The 21427-nt window shown below is 44.6% G+C and overlaps 2 protein-coding genes across 12 annotated transcripts in view; both read right to left on the bottom strand.

The window, feature by feature from the left end:
• LOC112240780 (tubulin polymerization-promoting protein) overlaps positions 1-6991 on the bottom strand; it is a 29090-nt gene extending 22099 nt beyond the window's left edge. The window contains exon 1 of one of the 2 annotated variants that reach the window (XM_042316616.1): positions 6719-6991. Coding sequence is in view for 1 of the 2 variants with exons in the window: in XM_042316613.1 (XP_042172547.1) it covers positions 5856-5893 (38 nt within the window). In the remaining variant the exon portion in view is untranslated. Of the gene's footprint in view, positions 1-5855; positions 5952-6718 lie in introns of those variants that run through there. The other variant, XM_042316613.1, reaches the window with a different exon arrangement.
• A 1138-nt stretch (positions 6992-8129) lies between these two features.
• On the bottom strand, positions 8130-20705 carry zdhhc11 (zinc finger DHHC-type containing 11). Of its 10 annotated transcripts, none has more exons than XM_024407196.2 (12): positions 20349-20704; positions 20118-20151; positions 16696-16923; positions 15492-15670; positions 15154-15255; positions 14771-14895; positions 12608-12763; positions 12067-12179; positions 11780-11838; positions 10948-11008; positions 10711-10789; positions 8130-8761 (listed from the first exon to the last, which is right to left on the bottom strand). In XM_024407196.2, exons 3-12 carry the CDS (start codon positions 16921-16923, stop codon positions 8667-8669), a joined length of 1197 nt encoding a protein of 398 aa, XP_024262964.2. In that variant the 5' UTR covers positions 20118-20151; positions 20349-20704; the 3' UTR covers positions 8130-8666. The 10 variants fall into 10 exon arrangements, 3 of the variants coding, with proteins under 3 accessions (XP_024262964.2, XP_042172556.1, XP_042172555.1); XR_006082528.1 differs by lacking the exons at positions 8130-8761; positions 20118-20151; positions 20349-20704 and adding exons at positions 9261-10213; positions 10297-10408; positions 19973-20050 and having other exon boundaries at positions 10487-10789; XR_006082529.1 differs by lacking the exons at positions 8130-8761; positions 20118-20151; positions 20349-20704 and adding exons at positions 9261-10185; positions 10297-10408; positions 19973-20050 and having other exon boundaries at positions 10487-10789.
• Positions 20706-21427: the final 722 nt, after the last annotated feature.

Here is a 21427-nt window from a genome sequence, read left to right as displayed (position 1 = left end):
GGATAATAGAGAGGCTAGCGAGAGAGGATGCATCCCAACTGACGCCCTATATAGTGCACTACTTATTGGGTTCTGGTCTAAAGTAGTGCACTATGTAGGGAATAGTGTGCCACTAGGGAAACACCCCAAGAGTTCATTCAGTCTACAAAACCCTCATGTTAACAATTAAGCCTGGATGGTGTGGAAAATATAAGCAGAGAAAGTATTTTAGTACTTTTACATGGGTAGTTTTTCCAAGCATTGTGTCTATTGAAGGTGCAATATGCAGAAACCACTCTGCCATTTCCTGGTTGCTAAAATTCTAATAGCTCACCTAATTTCAGTTTAAGTGGCAAAACAAGCATGTGTAGAGAATCATTGTAACATCTAAACTGCTGTGAAATGTATTTTCAATAACCGAAAATATTGTATTTTCAGCTGTTTGAAACTAGTGTACAAAACCTAAAGTAAAAGACGCAAAAACTAGAAGTTAAGAAGGTGAAGCTCACATAGAACAAATCTACCGCGTATTAGACTTGCTGCTTACATATACTCTCCTTCTGGCCATGCATTGCTGCTTACATATACTCTCCTTCTGGCCATGCATTGCTGCTCACATATACTCTCCTTCTGGCCATGCATTGCTGATTACATATGCTCTCCTTCTGGCCATGCATTGCTGCTTACATATGCTCTCCTTCTGGCCATGCATTGCTGCTTACATATGCTCTCCTTCTGGCCATACATTGCTGCTTACATATACTCTCCTTCTGGCCATGCATTGCTGCTTACATATACTCTCCTTCTGGCCATGCATTGCTGCTTACATATACTCTCCTTCTGGCCATGCATTGCTGTTACATATACTCTCCTTCTGGCCATGCATTGCTATTTTACTACTCCTTCTGGCCATGCATTGCTGCTTACTTACCATGCATTGCTGCAGAAACCACTTCTGGCCATGCATTTGCTGCTTACATATACTCTCCTTCTGGCCATGCATTGCTGCTTACATCTACTTCTGGCTGCTTACTCTCCTTCTGGCCATGCATTGCTGTTTCTGGCCATGCATTGCTATTACATACTCTCCTTCTGGCCATGCATTGCTGCTTACATATACTCTCCTTCTGGCCATGTATTGCTGCTTACATATACTCTCCTTCTGGCCATGCATTGCTGCTTACATATACTCTCCTTCTGGCCATGCATTGCTGCTTACATATACTCTCCTTCTGGCCATGCATTGCTGCTTACATATACTCTCCTTCTGGCCATGCATTGCTGCTTACATATACTCTCCTTCTGGCCATGCATTGCTGCTTACATATACTCTCCTTCTGGCCATGCATTGCTGCTTACATATGCTCTCCTTCTGGCCATGCATTGCTGCTTACATATGCTCTCCTTCTGGCCATGCATTGCTGCTTACATATACTCTCCTTCTGGCCATGCATTGCTGCTTACATATACTCTCCTTCTGGCCATGCATTGCTGCTCACATATACTCTCCTTCTGGCCATGCATTGCTGCTTACAGATGACTGCTTTACTATAGAACTTGTCCCATTTTGAACTCTGGTATTTATAGCAACACAACACACCATGGTAAGAACATTCTATCTGTTCTTAAGAGAGGGGGAATAGTCAGCACAAGACAATAAGCAGACAGCCAACTGTAAAAATGATGAGAATACCACACACTTAACAACTTGAGGTGTGTGTGTGTGTGTGTGTGTGTGTGTGTGTGTGTGTGTGTGTGTGTGTGTGTGTGTGTGTGTGTGTGTGTGTGTGTCTGTGTGTCACACTGGGCATGCCGTGGTGAACCCATCTGCTCTCCATCTAGATCAGTCCCAGCCAGCCAACTGCTCTTCAATGTGGCCTTGTCAGCCAATCAGAACAGAATGTGTGGTACAATGCCACCATGACCCCTAGTCTACCCAGTCCTATACCACCATGACCCCTAGTCTACCCAGTTCTATACCACCATGACCCCTAGTCTACCCAGTCCTATACCACCATGACCCCTAAGTCTACCCAGTTCTATACCACCATGACCCCTAAGTCTACCCAGTTCTATACCACCATGACCCCTAGTCTACCCAGTTCTATACCACCATGACCCCTAGTCTACCCAGTTCTAGACCACCATGACCCCTAGTCTACCCAGTTCTATACCACCATGACCCCTAGTCTACCCAGTTCTAGACCACCATGACCCCTAGTCTACCCAGTTCTATACCACCATGAACCCTAGTCTACCCAGTTCTATACCACCATGACCCCTAGTCTACCCAGTTCTATACCACCATGACCCCTAGTCTACCCAGTTCTATACCACCATGACCCCTAGTCTACCCAGTTCTATACCACCATGACCCCTAGTCTACCCTGTTCTATATCACCATGACCCCTAGTCTACCCTGTTCTATACCACCATGACCCCTAGTCTACTCAGTTCTATACCACTATGACCCCTAGTCTACCCAGTTCTATACCACTATGACCCCTAGTCTACCCAGTTCTAAACCACCATGACCCCTAGTCTACCCTGTTCTATACCATCATGACCCCTAGTCTACCCAGTTCTAAACCACCATGACCCCTAGTCTACCCAGTTCTATACCACCATGACCCCTAGTCTACCCAGTTCTATACCACCATGACCCCTAGTCTACCCTGTTCTATATGGTTCCAGATCATTAGGTGGTATTCTGGTTCCGGATCATTATGTGCTAGCCTGGTCCCAGATCATTATGTGGCAGCCTGGTCCCAGATCATTATGTGCTAGCCTGGTCGCAGATCATTAGGTGGCAGCCTGGTCCCAGATCATTAGGTGGCAGCCTGGTCCCAGATCATTAGGTGGGAGCCTGGTCCCAGATCATTAGGTGGCAGCCTGGTCCCAGATCATTAGGTGGCAGCCTGGTCCCAGATCATTATGTGGTAACCTGGTCCCAGATCATTATGTGGTAGCCTGGTCCCAGATCATTAGGTGGCAGCCTGGTCCCAGATCATTATGTGGTAACCTGGTCCCAGATAATTATGTGGTAGCCTGGTCCCAGATCATTAGGTGGCAGCCTGGTCCCAGATCATTATGTGGTAGCCTGGTTCCAGATCATTATTGGTAGCCTGGTCCCAGATCATGATGTGGTAGCCTGGTCCCAGATCATTATGTGGTAGCCTGGTCCCAGATCATTATGTGGTAGCCTGGTCCCAGATCATTAGGTGGTAGCCTGGTCCCAGATCATTAGGTGGCAGCCTGGTCCCAGATCATTAGGTGGCAGCCTGGTCCCAGATCATTAGGTGGTAGCCTGGTCCCAGATCATTAGGTGGCAGCCTGGTCCCAGATCATTAGGTGGCAGCCTGGTCCCAGATCATTATGTGGTAACCTGGTCCCAGATCATTATGTGGTAACCTGGTCCCAGATCATTAGGTGGCAGCCTGGTCCCACATCATTATGTGGTAGCCTGGTTCCAGATCATTATGTGGTAGCCTGGTTCCAGATCATTATTGGTAGCCTGGTCCCAGATCATGATGTGGTAGCCTGGTCCCAGATCATTATGTGGTAGCCTGGTCCCAGATCATTATGTGGTAGCCTGGTCCCAGATCATTATGTGGTAGCCTGGTCCCAGATCATTATGTGGTAGCCTGGTCCCAGATCATTAGGTGGTAGCCTGGTCCCAGATCATTAGGTGGCAGCCTGGTCTCAGATCATTATGTGGTAGCCTGGTTCCAGATCATTATGTGGTAGCCTGGTTCCAGATCATTATTGGTAGCCTGGTCCCAGATCATTATGGGGTAGCCTGGTCCCAGATCATTATGGGGTAGCCTGGTCCCAGCTCATTATGGGGTAGCCTGGTCCCAGCTCTAACTAGCACTGCCAATCCCATACATAAAGCAATATAGATCTGGGCCCAGGCTACATTGACCGAAGGCTAAAAACACACTATCCTGAGTCGGTCAGTCTTCACTAGAGCACCAGCACTCAGAGTCCCAGGCCACCATTGTACCACTAACCACTAACCACTATAACTATCGATTTCTTCCCCCATCACTAGAGTTTGTGTGTCTCTGTAATGGATGTGTAACGGCTAGCTTAGTTAGCGGTGATGCGCGCTAAATAGCCTTTCAATCGGTGACGTCACTTGCTCTGAGACCTTGAAGTAGTAGTTCCCCCTTGCTCTGCAAGGGCCGCGGCTTTTGTGGAGCGCTGGGTAATGCTTCGTGGGTGACTGTTGTTGATGTGTGCAGAGGGTCCCTGGTTCGTGCCCGGGTATGGGTGAGGGGACGGTGTAAAGGTATACTGTTACATCTCCATCCCTCCCTCCGTCCCCCCTCTGGTGTCAGACACAATGTATTGTGCTTCAGAAACAATATGTTACACTATATGTCTGCTCAGTTCTTATTGTGGTCATAACAATCAGCCATATTAAGATACAAGGCAGAGTAATTAATGAAAGAGAGGATCCTTATTCAACCCCATTGGCTGAATGATCCCAATGAGAGCAGCAGTGGTCCTGTCTGTCACAGAGAGAGGCCTGGGCTGTGGCTCAAATGCTACCTTATTCCCTATGCAGTACACGACATGGGCTCTGGTCAAGAGTAGTGCACTATATAGGGAATAGGGTGCCATTTGGGATGTGCAGCCCTGTTCATCCGACAGCACTCAGTGGAAGGTGTTGAACTTCAACAGGAATGCAGAACAAAGTGGGTTCCCTTTGACATACTACTGTACACACCAGTCAATTGTGGAAACTGGAACCACATGTTTTCATTGATATCACTCAGCTGGGAGAGGAAAAGTTTAACATTCAAAAAATTAAAACATTTCAAAAGGTAGCGGGCTGATTAGAAACAGACAGCGCCCTCTAATTACTAATCATCAGTGACACCAACAATTACCTGAATGATTTAAGAGGACTACAAGAGCTGAATTTATCTGGCTTTTTAAAAACATTTTGTGGGGAAAAAGAGAGGGGAGTTTTTTTCACGTTGGATAGTGGTGAAAGGTAGGAGAGAACCGGCTTAAAGAGCAGTCGTCCGGATTCAAACCCATGTTGACAGTGGTACATCGTACATGTGCTCCTGAGGAGGCGGCTTAAAGCTCTGACTACTAGTCCACCTCTTTGGCTTTTTTCACTGACCATGCAGACAACACACTTTCATAAGGTGGCTTTTTACCAAAAACATAACACCACACTGTCCTGAATATGAACGAATGGAACAACAAAACAGACTCATTTACATCGTGAGGGTAATCGTTTATGACTGGACCCAGAGGCTCTCGGGACCAGAGTGCACTGCAACCTAGAGCCAAGAGAGAAATCTGGGGCATAGTCAGTGGATGACTGCATTCTCTCCTCGTGCGTACCTAATACAACATATGGCGATAAACAAGGCTAACGCACATGTAAATCAGAAGTCCTATGAACAAAATACTGGGCCATTTATTTGTAGAATCTGACCTACGTTTGCAATTAGGTCAACGTTTTAATTACAGTAGTGCTTTACTTATATAATGCTTGAGTCCGAAAAAAGCAAAGACTGATTGGCAAACGCTCTCATTTAACTCTCTTGACTGTGAAACACTAGATACTGTATGTAAGCCCAACGCGTGTAGTGCTGCCTGCCAAGCATCTGTCATTTCCATTAACATACATGACCATCAGCCACACTACCATTACCATCAGCCACACTACCATATCATCATCATGTTACAAGATATAGGTAGAATCTTTGACGCAATAAAATCGACGTACGCCTAAAGAGTACAGAAACAGAATTAGGAAGAGAACTGGGTAAATGGGCGTCATGCATCCTTACGGTAGTTTGTATGTATGAGAATATTATCATTCCAAAAAGGCTTCCATCAGCTATTACCCTTCTAGGCTGTCCAGGCGACATGATGTAATAATCATGCATTAGAAGGCAGCGCAGGGTACGATACAAACGATCTGTCCTACAGTTTCAAGAGGATCTCCTATGCCATCACGGACCTTGACCTCTTGATAGAGGACGTAGTAGGGAGAAGGTAACAACAACACATGTACAACGTCGGAAGAACAAACGACATAGACTATACTATGGTTTTGTTTAAGTTGACAGTACGGAAGTTGTGTAATGCAGTATGAGCGTGTTTCATGCGCGAGACTGGTTACATAAACTTGCAAATGTGCAGAGATTCACGCTCCAGTAGTGGTCTCTGGAATAGTCCACAGTGGCACGTGACCATTGTTATTGTGACCATGCACAGGCTGCAGTCGCCGCTCTTCTATTGCCACTTGCCAGTGCATAACGCAATACCTGGCAATACATTGAATATGCGTATACACCATTGACAGCGTCTACAATTCAGTAAACAATACACCATTGACAGCGTCTACAATTCAGTAAACAATACACCATTGACAGCGTCTACAATTCAGTAAACGATACACCATTATGCAAGGCATAATTCCAGAACCAAACGGCATAAAAGACCAGTGCTTTCAAATGAGGGAAAAACGAAAGCATATTTGACATTCAAGCGACTTCCTGCATATAATGCACAACATAATTTAGTGCAATGAAATATTGAAATACATTTACATTTGTAGCTATCAAGTTGCATATTTATAAAAAGGCATTGAACCCGACTGCGTCAGTGTCAAAATAAACGAACACCAAAACAAATAAACTGTCAACATCAATAGCTGTTCTTTTGCCAAAAATATTTGACCACATCTGTAAAATAACACATTTACCTGATATCTCAATCCTTCTCCAATCCACTGTTCTTTGTTGTCAATTCCACAAAATCATAACTGCATGTCGAGGAATGTCGGAGGTTGAAAGAGCGTTGCCAACACTATATTCTCCCGCTATATAGAATCTCAAATGCCTGTCTGCTGTTCGCCTCAGAAAGAAATGCGGGGAGAAATCCAGGCCACTGATTGGCTGCAGCACTCCTACCACTCGTGTAAACATCAATCTATTCTCATGAAGGTGATGCAGGACGTTGTTTTGTTTTATCCATAATAGGATAAGTGAATTCCTTCCGTTCTGTGGGAATCTCTGTTCTGTCGTGCTCTTTTGCAGTATGGCGTCTTCGGGGGGCTTCTAAACCATCTATCAAATGTTAGATCAGCCAGTGAAGTGATTGTACTTTCCCCTGTATTAGCTGCTGCTATTCAATCAATTGTTCTCCCATCCAATAATGTAATACTTCAGAATATACATTCTGAGTGAAATGTATTCCACCATAAAGAGACAGTACAGGCAGAGTGAGAAAGCAGTAGCACATCACTAAGGTCCAAGGTCAAAGGTCATGACATGTATATAAAAAGATGAGAAAATAAAAACAGATTTTCTCCAGGAAATACACCCTGGCTCTAGTCCGGGTACAGGATGTCTTGTGTGGGCTGGTCAACACATGGCCTGTGGGATTCTCTCTCTAGGGAAAGAAGATTTTCCTCAAAGATACAGTAGAGACAATTTGCATCCCAAATGGCACCCTATTCCTTTAGTGCACTTCTGTTAACCAGGGCTTATAGGGTGTCATTTGGGACGCATCCTCTCTCTAGGGAAATAAGATATTCCATAAAAGATAGCGATTAGGACAGAACCCTCAACTTCCTTCAACGTCAACAGTTCTAACCTCTGTGGGTCATTTGATTTCTAGGCATGGTTAATTCTCTGATCTTGTCCACTCACGGCACAGACCTCTTTAAAGGGTTATACAACTAGTGGTAATGATTTAACATGTAGAACTGGAGATGATATAACGCAGTGTCCACTGGGGCCAGGCAGGCTGGTGGTGAAACAGCACCAGAGGAGGCTGGTGAGAGGAGGACGCCTCATAATAAATGTCTGGAATGGAGTGAACGGAATGGTATCAAACAAAATACATTCATTCCGTTTCAGCCATTACTATGATCCGTGTCCTCCCCATTTAAAGTGCTACCAGCCACCACTGTACAGCACTCATGGATTATCCAAGACACTAATTTACAGCTCCAGGAAATGTTTCGTAGGAATGACAAATGCTCTGTCACTTCCTTGCCTGGATATACATAGGGTATAAATTAATGAGATTTATTGTAGTTCAAGGAGTCTCAGTAGCGCCACTGTGTGGTTAACTTGGGAATGGAACATTTCATTCAAGAGTTTGTACAGTATGTTTACACATTTTATTTTTAAATTCAGGCAAGAACATTATGATCTGATATGGCTAAATTAACAAATAAAACATAGGTAAAACAATTCTTTAAATCCCTAGATAAAATACATAAAATTGCTGCAAAATAAATGTCCTTCCTATCACTCAGTGTAAATATCCAGGGTAAATTATAAATGTCCATTTCCAGTTTCAAGTGGTGATCGTCATAGGCAACAGCAGCAGGTCCGTTGGACGCGTCACGGTGGCTTCAATCCAGCATGAACATTCTATTTGTTCCCCAGTGCTGTGCTGGGTCAATACTGCTGCCGGAGGACGATTCCATGGCTTCTGACCAGACAACATCAACAGTCATTTTTTGTTCATTTCCCAAAGATTTGACATGTTGTATCGACCACAGTTAGTCAACATCCAGTAGGTGATCTACTGTACTGCACACGGCCGACGTTCACTATGGCGTGTCAATGCCTTTAGTTCCTCAGGTACTGTGTGTGGCCACCTGTAGAGCATCAGAGACCAGCTACTGATGAGCTCTGTCAGTGCAGGGGACCCCCCTCACACTGGCCTGCTCTGGGGCCCTCTCCACCTCCACCCAACCTCCAGCCCAAGGGGTCATCCATCACCTCTTCACCTTCCAGACAGAACATTTAAAACATGTCAGTGAGGAAAACCAGCAGATTAGTTACACTGATAATCACCTAGGGCTGTGTCCCAAATTGCACCATATTCCCTATGCAATGCACTACCTTTGACCAGGACCCATATTCACTGGAGGCTGGTCAAAGGTAGTGAACTAAATAGGGAACAGAGTGTCATTTGGGACACAGCTCTTGCTAAATAGGAAAGACCCGGAGACCTAAATTCAGCGTAGGCGTTTAAAAAAGTTCATGCTGAATTGAAAATGTCGCCTGGTATAATCTGGGTGGGTTTACTCACCTGGTATAATCTGGGTGGGTTCACTCACCTGGTATAATCTGGGTGGGTTCACTCACCTGGTATAATCTGTGGGGTTCACTCACCTGGTATAATCTGTGTGGGTTCACTCACCTGGTATAATCTGGGTGGGTTCACTCACCTGGTATAATCTGGGTGGGTTCACTCACCTGGTATAATCTGGGTGGGTTTACTCACCTGGTATAATCTGTGTGGGTTTACTCACCTGGTATAATCTGTGTGGGTTCACTCACCTGGTATAATCTGGGTGGGTTTACTCACCTGGTATAATCTGGGTGGGTTTACTCACCTGGTATAATCTGGGTGGGTTCACTCACCTGGTATAATCTGGGTGGGTTTACTCACCTGGTATAATCTGGGTGGGTTTACTCACCTGGTATAATCTGGGTGGGTAAACTCACCTGGTATAATCTGGGTGGGTAAACTCACCTGGTATAATCTGGGTGGGTAAACTCACCTGGTATAATCTGGGTGGGTAAACTCACCTGGTATAATCTGGGTGGGTAAACTCACCTGGTATAATCTGGGTGGGTAAACTCACCTGGTATAATCTGGGTGGGTTCACTCACCTGGTATAATCTGGGTGGGTTTACTCACCTGGTATAATCTGGGTGGGTACACTCCCCGGGTATAATCTGGGTGGGTAAACTCACCTGGTATAATCTGGGTGGGTTTACTCACCTGGTATAATCTGGGTGGGTAAACTCCCCTGGTATAATCTGGTTGGGTTTACTCACCTGGTATAATCTGGGTGGGTAAACTCCCCTGGTATAATCTGGGTGGGTTTACTCACCTGGTATAATCTGGGTGGGTTTACTCACCTGGTATAATCTGGGTGAGTTTACTCACCTGGTATAATCTGTGTGGGTACACTCCCCGGGTATAATCTGGGTGGGTAAACTCACCTGGTATAATCTGGGTGGGTACACTCCCCTGGTATAATCTGGGTGGGTTTACTCACCTGGTATAATCTGTGTGGGTACACTCCCCTGGTATAATCTGGGTGGGTAAACTCACCTGGTATAATCTGGGTGGGTTTACTCACCTGGTATAATCTGGGTGGGTAAACTCACCTGGTATAATCTGGGTGGGTAAACTCACCTGGTATAATCTGGGTGGGTTTACTCACCTGGTATAATCTGGGTGGGTAAACTTGACTCTGGTATAATATTTTGGGTAAACTCTGGTATAATCTGTGGGTAAAAAACTCACCTGGTATAATCTGGGTGGGTAAACTCACCTGGTATAATCTGGGTGGGTAAACTCACCTGGTATAATCTGGGTGGGTAAACTCACCTGGTATAATCTGGGTGGGTAAACTCACCTGGTATAATCTGGGTAAACTCACCTGGTATAATCTGTGGGTAAACTCACCTGGTATAATCTGGGTGGGTAAACTCACCTGGTATAATCTGGGTGGGTTTACTCACCTGGTATAATCTGGGTGGGTAAACTCACCTGGTATAATCTGGGTGGGTAAACTCACCTGGTATAATCTGGGTGGGTAAACTCACCTGGTATAATCTGGGTGGGTAAACTCACCTGGTATAATCTGGGTGGGTAAACTCACCTGGTATAATCTGGGTGGGTTTACTCACCTGGTATAATCTGGGTGGGTAAACTCACCTGGTATAATCTGGGTGGGTAGCTCTGTGCCATAGTAAAAGCCATTTTCCTTTTCTGATGATTTAGTAAAGTTGTCCAACTAGAACAAGAACATATTGACTTATTTTATTATAATATTTTCTTGCAAAGGGTCCTAACTGATAGTTCAGAAACAAAAGACCTTCATACAGACAATACCCCAAATATTACTTTAGAATACGATGACAAAAGTAGTTTAATTTGGTTAGGGTAACTGACCTCAGTACAGAAAGATCCAGAAGGTTGACTTGAAATAGTTCCTGTTTCCTGATTCTTGCAGCTACCACAGGAAAAAACAAGGAGGTACCATGATACCATAATGTGTTATTCTACAGGTCTATCTTTGAGATAACTACAATAATGTGTTATTCTACAGGTCTATCTTTGAGATAACTACAATAATGTGTGATTCTACAGGTCTATCTTTGAGATAACTACAATAATGTGTGATTCTACAGGTCTATCTTTGAGATAACTACAATAATGTGTGATTCTACAACTCTATCTTTGAGATAACTACAATAATGTGTTATTCTACAGGTCTATCTTTGAGATAACTACAATAATGTGTTATTCTACAGGTCTATCTTTGAGATAACTACAATAATGTGTGATTCTACAGGTCTATCTTTGAGATAACTACAATAATGTGTGATTCTACAGGTCTATCTTTGAGATAACTACAATAATGTGTGATTCTACAGGTCTATCTTTGAGATAACTACAATAATGTGTGATTCTACAACTCTATCTTTGAGATAACTACAATAATGTGTGATTCTACAGGTCTATCTTTGAGATAACTACAATAATGTGTTATTCTACAGGTCTATCTTTGAGATAACTACAATAATGTGTGATTCTACAGGTCTATCTTTGAGATAACTACAATAATGTGTGATTCTACAGGTCTATCTTTGAGATAACTTTTATACTTTGGAAGATTACAATTCCACAGCTGCATAGCAGAACTTCCAGCACCTGTGTCTTGCAACACTGTACATGATAACCAAACGCATCGGTGTCATGATTTCCTAGTGGGATTACCTACCTGACACTGTCTGACAACAACGCATCACAATCCATGGAGGGCTCCATTTGCGGATGATTCTAAAAAAAAAAAAATCAAATCAACATATCGATCCTGAGAATACATGATTGTGTAGTCTCACTTGTACCAAACTCATGGCTGTGGGATTGAAAAAAACAGTTTGCATGCAACTATTGGAATTAGAGTTGCAAAATTCCAGTAACTTTCCCAAAATGCCAAGTTTTTCCAGAAATCCTGGTTGGTTAATCACCACGGCCAGATAGGAGTAGTGAAACAAAGGATCTGACCTGTCCTGCGTTGCTGTCAGATGACTGGGGAAAGCCCATCTCTACGTCCTGCTGGCTGGCCTGTTTACGACGTCTTGTTATAATGTAGTCATACGTGCTCATTTTGTTTAACACTGCAGAGACCAGAGGAAGAGAAGACAGTAATGAAGGAAGGAAGACATGCAGTATGTAGCGTCTGGTTGTGATGACCTTGTGTATTGTTAGAACACTGCTAGAGAAACATCCTCAGAGAGAAACATTTAGTGTTGTCATGCCAACTCACATACAGATACACTATTCCATCGGTTCCATTGTACTAAATCAAGATAACATCTAGTATATGGAAGGTATTCAAAAGTATTTTCACATATGTACAATATTCTAACCAGGTCTGGGCCCGTATTCACAAAGTCTCAGAACAGAACTGCTGATCAAGGATCAGTTTTGCCTTTCAGATCATAATGAAAACGCTTATATGGACAGGGGGGAACCTGATCCTAGATCAGCACCTTTACTCTGAGACACTTGATACATACAGCCCTTGGACCAGTTTGTAACTCACAGAGATAGATGTGGAAGCCCAGTAGGTGAACCAGCAGCAGTAGAGAGCCAGTAGCCAACATGACCGTGAGGAAGGCGACAACCAGGAGACTCCCTGACCCTGTCTCCATGGGTGCCAGGGGCAGGAAGACCAGCCACGTCCTGTTACTCATCACACCTACAGACAGGAAGACCAGCAACGTCCCGTTACTCATCACACCTACAGACAGGAAGACCAGCCCTGTCTTGTTACTCAACACACCTACAGACAGGAAGACCGGCCACGTCCCGTTACTCATCACACCTACAGACAGGAAGACCGGCAACGTCCCGTTACTCATCACACCTACAGACAGGAAGACCGGCCACGTTCTGTTACTCATCACACCTACAGACCAGCCACGTCCCGTTACTCAACACACCTACAGACAGGAAGACCGGCAACGTCCCGTTACTCATCACACCTACAGACCAGCCACGTCCCGTTACTCAACACACCTACAGACAGGAAGAGCGGCCACGTCCCGTTACTCATCACACCTACAGACAGGAAGACCGGCAACGTCCCGTTACTCATCACACCTACAGACAGGAAGACCGGCCACGTTCTGTTACTCATCACACCTACAGACAGGAAGACCAGCCACGTTCTGTTACTCATCACACCTACAGACCAGCCACGTCCCGTTACTCATCACACCTACAGACAGGAAGACCGGCAACGTCCCGTTACTCATCACACCTACAGACCAGCCACGTCCCGTTACTCAACACACCTACAGACAGGAAGACCGGCCACGTCCCGTTACTCATCACACCTACAGACAGGAAGACCGGCCACGTTCTGTTACTCATCACACCTACAGACAGGAAGACCAGCCACGTTCTGTTACTCATCACACCTACAGACCAGCCACGTCCCGTTACTCATCACACCTACAGACAGGAAGACCGGCAACTTCCCGTTACTCATCACACCTACAGACAGGAAGACCGGCAACGTCCCGTTACTCATCACACCTACAGACAGGAAGACCGGCCACGTTCTGTTACTCATCACACCTACAGACCAGCCACGTCCCGTTACTCAACACACCTACAGACAGGAAGACCAGCCACGTCCCGTTACTCATCACACCTACAGACAGGAAGACCGGCAACGTCCCGTTACTCATCACACCTACAGACAGGAAAACCTGCCACATCCCGTTACTCATCACACCTACAGACAGGAAGACCAGCCACGTTCTGTTACTCATCACACCTACAGACCAGCCACGTCCCGTTACTCATCACACCTACAGACAGGAAGACCGGCAACTTCCCGTTACTCATCACACCTACAGACAGGAAGACCAGCCACGTCCCGTTACTCATCACACCTACAGACAGGAAGACCGGCAACGTCCCGTTACTCATCACACCTACAGACAGGAAAACCTGCCACATCCCGTTACTCATCACACCTACAGACAGGAAGACCAGCCACGTCCCGTTACTCATCACACAACTGTGGTGTGGAGATGAACTCCCTGGTAAACTGTGGTGTGGAGATGAACTCCCTGGTAAACTGTGGTGTGGAGATGAACTCCCTGGTAAACTGCGGTGTGGAGATGAACTCCCTGGTAAACTGCGGTGTGGAGATGAACTCCCTGGTAAACTGCGGTGTGGAGATGAACTCCCTGGTAAACTGTGGTGTGGAGATGAACTCCCTGGTAAACTGTGGTGTGGAGATGAACTCCCTGGTAAACTGTGGTGTGGAGATTAACTCCCTGGTAAACTGTGGTGTGGAGATGAACTCACTGGTAAACTATGGTGAGATGCGGAGATAAACTCACTGGTAAACTGTTGTGCATTGAGGTGTTGAATTCACTGATAAACTGCAGAGTTGTGTGGAGAAGAAAACTCACTGGTAAACTGTGGTGTGATGCAGAGATAAACTCACTGGTAAACTGTTGTGCGATGCGGAGATAAACTCACTGGTAAACTGTGGTGCGATGCGGAGATAAACTCACTGGTAAACTGTTGTGCGGTGCGGAGATAAACTCACTGGTAAACTGTGGTGCGGTGCGGAGATAAACTCACTGGTAAACTGTGGTGCGGTGCGGAGATAAACTCACTGGTAAACTGTGGTGCGGAGATAAACTCACTGGTAAACTGTTGTGCTGTGTGGAGATAAACTCACTGGTAAACTGTGGTGCGGTGCGGAGACTGGCAGGGTCCATATAATGCTGGATGAAGATGAACAGGACGACCATGAGAAGCACAAGGACGCCCAGTGTAGCAGACAACACCGTCACAAAGAAGTACCTGAGGAGGAGAAACATAGAGAAATGTGGCTTTGATCTCAATCAAATGTATTGGATTTAACCTTGTCCTTTTTGTATGAGCCACAAAGTGCTTTCCAGTTACCCGGCCCAGAACCCAAAGAGCAAGCAAAGCAGAAGCTAAAGCAAAGTGGCTGAAATAAACTACATTTAAAAAGAACAATACTCAAAACAATATTTCCTCAAACTCTTAGTAGTCAACGTTGACTGAAATGGGCCATCCTCCCATGCTTCCTCTTACCAGTAGTTCTGCCCCCCCACACAGTTGTTCAGCCATTTACAGTGGTGGTCAAAGTCTTCAATACACTTGTTGCACACACCACAGTGTTTCACTTTTGGGTCCCTGGGGAAAGACACAGAAACCACATCAATCTTGTTGATTTCTTCAATGAGAAAAAAAAACACAATTGTATCTCAATTTTATAGTATAATGCAACAGGCCATAAATATATATTTTTAAAGGGGTAATCCTGAATTCAAACCAGAACAAAATGTCCGGCCGACACTTTTAAAAGTGAATGAAAACATTTGACCAATTCCAGATTGCCCTTTTTAACGAGACTTGTGTGAGATACATACACATTGATTTTACACAGGTAGCAGTGTAGGTTGTGGATAACATGTGGTTGTTTCTTCTTGTCGAAGACAGGTAGTGGGTTGGAGTAGCTCTTCTTGGCACGGACGCCTGCCTCTGCTGGGTCTATAGACACGGCAGCTAGATGGCTGACCAGGTGCACAATGAAGGCTATGCCAGTCAGCTGCATAGTGGAAAGGTCAAGGGACTAACAAGGGAAATATTGATACAATTGATCAAATAGCCACAGCATGAACCATAGTAGAATCCAAACCAGCTTGAATATCTGATTCAGTATCGACGTATGACATAGTGTCCACTCTCAGTCCAGATGTCATTTTCACAGCCCTTACAGTGACTTCAAGTGACTATACAGTATACTAGTGAATAATATAACATTCAACTCATTCATGATCTTCTCACAGAAGATTCCATTGTGTGTGGAAGAGCCACACATAAGAAACAGGGCCTTTAGGAGAGCCATCGAGGTACACAAAAGCTTCTCTATGTGAGGAGGAGTAGTAGTGCCAAGTCTGAATAAATCTACTCTTTCTGCCATCAACCTGCTAGTCTTTAAACAAGAGGTGCAGCTGACATCATACTGCAGTCAAATCAAGACAAAAGAGCTGTGATGACAGTGGTTTACATCCCAAATGGCACCCTATTCCCTACATAGTGCACTACTTTAGGTCAAAAGTTGTGTACTATGTAGGGAATAGGGTGCCATTTTGGGACGCAAGGCAACACCAAAGCCTTCTGTGCACTTTATAGGTCTTGCTCTTCACTTAAAGCAGAAATATTTCAGGAACTGAAACCAAGCAAGACATCTCGCAGAAAACATCTGACCTGAACCCCTCGGTCAAATATTTACACTTATTTGAGTCGAGAATGACTTTTGGTACTATTCTATTGGTTCTACTTGTACCTGGAAAACTAAATCAAATGGTTCTACTTGTACCTGGAAAACTAAATCAAATGGTTCTACTTGTACCTGGAAAACTAAATCAAATGGTTCTACTTGTACCTGGAAAACTAAATCAAATGGTTCTACTTGTACCTGGAAAACTAAATCAAATGGTTCTACTTGTACCAGGCAAAGTAAATCGAGTGCAGCTCAAGTATTTTAAAGTATTTGACCCCAGGCCCCCTTGAAACCTCTTCAACCTCTGCTTTCGAGCCAGAGTCCTTGACTCCTTGAGTAAAGGTTACAGAGTAGGCCATGTGGCTCCAGGGTGAAGGTAGTAGTGGGATATAGATCCCAAAGCCAACTACAGCCATGTAGCTGTATATTGTCCATCCCACCAGCTGGAAGGAGTGAGGGGGACAGGCCCAGCCGTTAACCCTGGAGAGAGATGCCGTGGAGGGGGTCACCAGCTCATTCCTGCTGCTGCCGCGTGCAGGGGCCGTCCGCCTCAGCCCCCGCCCAAAACAGCTCATCTGGAACACAGAAGACAGCGACACATAGGATCAAGGTCCCAAATGGCACCATATTCAGTGCACTACTTTAAACCAGGACCCATAGTGCTCTGTCTGTAGTGCACTATATAGAGACTAGTGTGCCATTTGGGACGCAACCCCAGGCATTTCTCCTGAACACAATACCTGACCAGGAAAACCTCTCTGGTTATAGACTATGCTGACTAGGACCCTGGTTATAGACTATGATGACTAGGACCCTGGTTATAGACTACAACCCTGGTTATAGACTATGATGACTAGGACCCTGGTTATAGACTATGATGACTAGGACCCTGGTTATAGACTATGATGACTAGGACCCTAGTTATAGACTATGATGACTAGGACCCTAGTTATAGACTATGATGACTAGGACCCTAGTTATAGACTATGATGACTAGGACCCTAGTTATAGACTATGATGACTAGGACCCTGGTTATAGACTATGATGACTAGGACCCTGGATATAGGCTACAACCCTGGTTATAGACTATGATGACTAGGACCCTGGTTATAGACTATGATGACTAGGACCCTGGTTATAGACTATGATGACTAGGACCCTGGTTATAGACTATGATGACTAGGACCCTGGTTATTGTCTATGATGACTAGGACCCTGGTTATAGACTATGATGACTACAACCCTGGTTATAGACTATGATGACTAGGACCCTGGTTATAGTCTATGATGACTAGGACCCTGGTTATAGACTATGATGACTAGGACTAGGACCTATGATGACTAGGACCCTGGTTATAGACTATGATGACTAGGACCCTGGTTATAGACTATGATGACTAGGACCCTGGTTATAGACTATGATGACTAGGACCCTGGTTATAGACTATGATGACTAGGACCCTGGTTATTGTCTATGATGACTAGGACCCTGGTTATAGACTATGATGACTAGGACCCTGGTTATTGTCTATGATGACTAGGACCCTGGTTATAGACTATGATGACTAGGACCCTGGTTATTGTCTATGATGACTAGGACCCTGGTTATTGACTATGATGACTAGGACCCTGGTTATAGACTACAACCCTGGTTATAGACTATGATGACTAGGACCCTGGTTATAGACTACAACCCTGGTTATAGACTATGATGACTAGGACCCTGGTTATAGACTATGATGACTACAACCCTGGTTATTGACTATGATGACTAGGACCCTGGTTATAGACTACAATGACTAGGACCCTGGTTATAGACTATGATGACTAGGACCCTGGTTATAGACTATGATGACTAGGACCCTGGTTATAGACTATGATGACTAGGACCCTGGTTATAGACTATGATGACTAGGACCCTGGTTATAGACTATGATGACTAGGACCCTGGTTATAGACTATGATGACTAGGACCCTGGTTATAGACTATGATGACTAGGACCCTGGTTATAGACTATGATGACTAGGACCCTGGTTATAGACTATGATGACTAGGACCCTGGTTATTGTCTATGATGACTAGGACCCTGGTTATTGTCTATGATGACTAGGACCCTGGTTATAGACTATGATGACTAGGACCCTGGTTATTGTCTATGATGACTAGGACCCTGGTTATTGTCTATGATGACTAGGACCCTGGTTATTGTCTATGATGACTAGGACCCTGGTTATAGACTATGATGACTAGGACCCTGGTTATAGACTATGATGACTAGGACCCTGGTTATAGTCTATGATGACTAGGACCCTGGTTATTGTCTATGATGACTAGGATCCAAAGTTCTTCATTTTTTGTGTCAAATGGCCAAGGACAACTTGCCCCCCTTTCATCATCACACCAAAAGTGAAAGGGATGTTTTGTGTCTCTTTTAGAATGCACGATGCCACACTTGGTAGGCTGCGGTTACATTTGCCAGGGAAATGAGTTGAGTTGGAGCATGACGGCATCGTTACCATCCCCCACAACCATCCTGTATCAACAGCTTATCTCAGTGTCCATAGCGGGTCAGCATAATATCTAAACACTCTGGGCTGACGTCCCAAATGGCACCCGATTCCCTATATATTACACTACTTCTGACCAGGACCCATAGCGCTCTATTCGGATGTAGAGCCCTATATAAAGAACAGGGTGCCGTTTGGGACGGACACAACTGTGGTCATAATATCCAACCCTTCTGGACAGGTTTGGTAAAGATGAAAACAAATCTACTTCCTTTTCTTTGGACTATCGGGTTTTTAAAAACAGAAGTTCGTTTCACAAGGAGGATATTGCTTTGAGTAGTCAGGCAGGCACACATTTTAACCTTTCCCAATCAAAGCTGAACTTTTTCTATGACATTTACGCGGACAAACTCCTCCTATGCCAGTATGTTTCTTTCGTTATATCTGATTAAAATGGTCCCTTCCTCGTCTTACCTTCTCCACTAAGCTGTCAAAATCATAATGACCATTCTCTTTATTCTCAAAATTCAATTGTCAGAATGTTAGTGCATGAAAAATGATGATGCTATAGAGCTAATCGTTTTGTCATCATCTTAAATTTGGCACACCTGGGCATTGAGCCAGCGCTTTGACATGGGCGTATGATCCTGTCTGCCTCCTGAGTTCATTGACAGGGGTTGAAATTCGGTTGCCTAGCAAATTCAGTAATAAATCCCTTTGGCGTATTCATTAAGCGCCATACGGAAGAAAATGTATTGAAACTGGGAAGGACTAGTCTGGACTAAACCCTCGTTTTCGTTTGCAGTTGCAAAACGTTTTGCTCCGGTGTGGACTAATGAATAGGACCCAAGCTTCTTATTTGCGCTCCTGCCAATCGGATGGTTTCTCCGACTACACTGTTTTGCTAGGCAAATAATGTAGCCCTAGTTCCCACAATAGTTGAAACATAAATCGAGACAGGAAAATGTATAGTGAGTCAAATGGCTTTAATATATAGAAGCCATAACAAAATGCACCAACCGGGCGTTTAACTGCGAATGTTCCATGATGCGTTTTGTGTTCATCTGTCAGTCACACACTCAACAACGCGAGCAAACACCACAATCAGAACTAACCATTTTCCAAAACACCAACGTGTACAGCTGCAAACATAAAATACATCCACTGATTATACACATATCAAAACACATCAAATAAGCTATTGAAGTTTACCTTTTTACATCTGTAAAGTGTATTCAAAATTATTAGAAAATTACTTACTTTTGTCGGATGGCGTTCAAAAACGAAAAGCACACTGTGATGACAAAAATAAATATTTGCTCAAATTAAGAAGCAGAATTCACCGTCTTGATTGCCCATAATTGTTTGTTTTACCCAATCAGTCGGACTTTTGTCTCAGCTACAGTCTCTTGCCAAAACGCAAAAGCGCACTAAATCAATTGGGCAGGCAACAATTAGGAAGGCTACTAGGCTATATAAAATGTAACGTACGTAAGTCCATAGTAAGATCCATGTCAAAGGAGCCCGCACGGTGGGTGTCAGTCAATCATCATAAGTTGGAGAACTTATCTCGCGGTGCGACCACTGCTATGGAAACTGGCCTTGGAGAAACGCGCATGCCCCGTACACGGTCATAATAGAACACACTCTAAAAGGATGCCTTTTTACCAGGCTGACTGCACAACCAAGTTTGAGTGTTTTGCATACCTAAAACATAATTTTTTTTAAATAAAAATGAAATATGTGTGTAACATATGCAGCCTAGAACTCTAGCCCTATGACCTCGGCATTGCATCCCAACTTCATGTAGCCGTAATTAGGGAGATTCCTTTCCATGACTTGTTTCTTTTGGAGTAATTGACTTTACAGTTATTATGCTACACCATTTATAGCCTCCACAGAATAACGGGAACTGAAACCAGGTAGGATATACTGTGTCAGTGAAACTTCTGCTTTCTTAACAGACTCCTACACATACTTTAAAGCCTGCATCCTAAATAGAACCCTGTTCCCTTTATAGTGCACTTTTTGCCAGGGCCCATTTGGGATGCTGCCTTTAAAGTATGTGTAGGAGTCTGTTCCAGTTCATCCCAAAGGTGTTCGATGGGGTTGAGATTTCCCTTCACTGGATCTAAGGAGCCTTGCCAGAACCATGAAAAACAGCCCCAGGCCATTATTCCTCCTCCACCAAACTTTACAGTTGGCACTATGCATTGGGGCAGGTAGGGTTCTCCTTGGCATCCGCCAACCCAGATTCGTCTGTCGGACTGCCAGATGGTGAAGCGTGATTCATCACGCCAGAGAACACGTTTCCACTGCTCCAGAGTCCAATGGCGGCGAGCTTTACACCACTCCAGCCGATGCTTGGCATTGCGCATGGTGATATCAGGCTGGTGTGCGGCTGCTCGGCCATGGAAAACCATTTCTTGAAGCTCCTGACAAACAGTTCTTGTGCTGATGTTGCTTCCAGGGGGAGTTTGAAACTCAGTAGTGAGTTTTACAACCGAGGACAGATGATTTTTTATGCCCTACACGCTTCAGCACTCGGTTGTCCCGTTCTGTGAGCTTGT

This window comes from Oncorhynchus tshawytscha, unplaced genomic scaffold, assembly GCF_018296145.1.
Source record: "Oncorhynchus tshawytscha isolate Ot180627B unplaced genomic scaffold, Otsh_v2.0 Un_scaffold_88_pilon_pilon, whole genome shotgun sequence".
NCBI lineage: Eukaryota > Metazoa > Chordata > Actinopteri > Salmoniformes > Salmonidae > Oncorhynchus > Oncorhynchus tshawytscha.
Note: the sequence above shows the minus strand (reverse complement) of the source record. Positions and strands in the feature narration are given on the sequence as shown.

What these genes read in the sequence shown, in the direction of transcription:
- zdhhc11 (XM_042316621.1), bottom strand. Translation starts at nt 20,047, where the DNA reads ATGTGTTTTGATATGTGTATAATCAGTGGATGTATTTTATGTTTGCAG. An exon ending in CGTTGGTGTTTTGGAAAATG is followed by an intron (nt 16,924 to 19,972) that starts GTTAGTTCTGAT and finishes TCTGTGTTCCAG; the next exon opens with ATGAGCTGTTTTGGGCGGGG. An exon ending in CTGACAGCAACGCAGGACAG is followed by an intron (nt 11,839 to 12,066) that starts GTCAGATCCTTT and finishes TTTTTTTTTTAG; the next exon opens with AATCATCCGCAAATGGAGCC.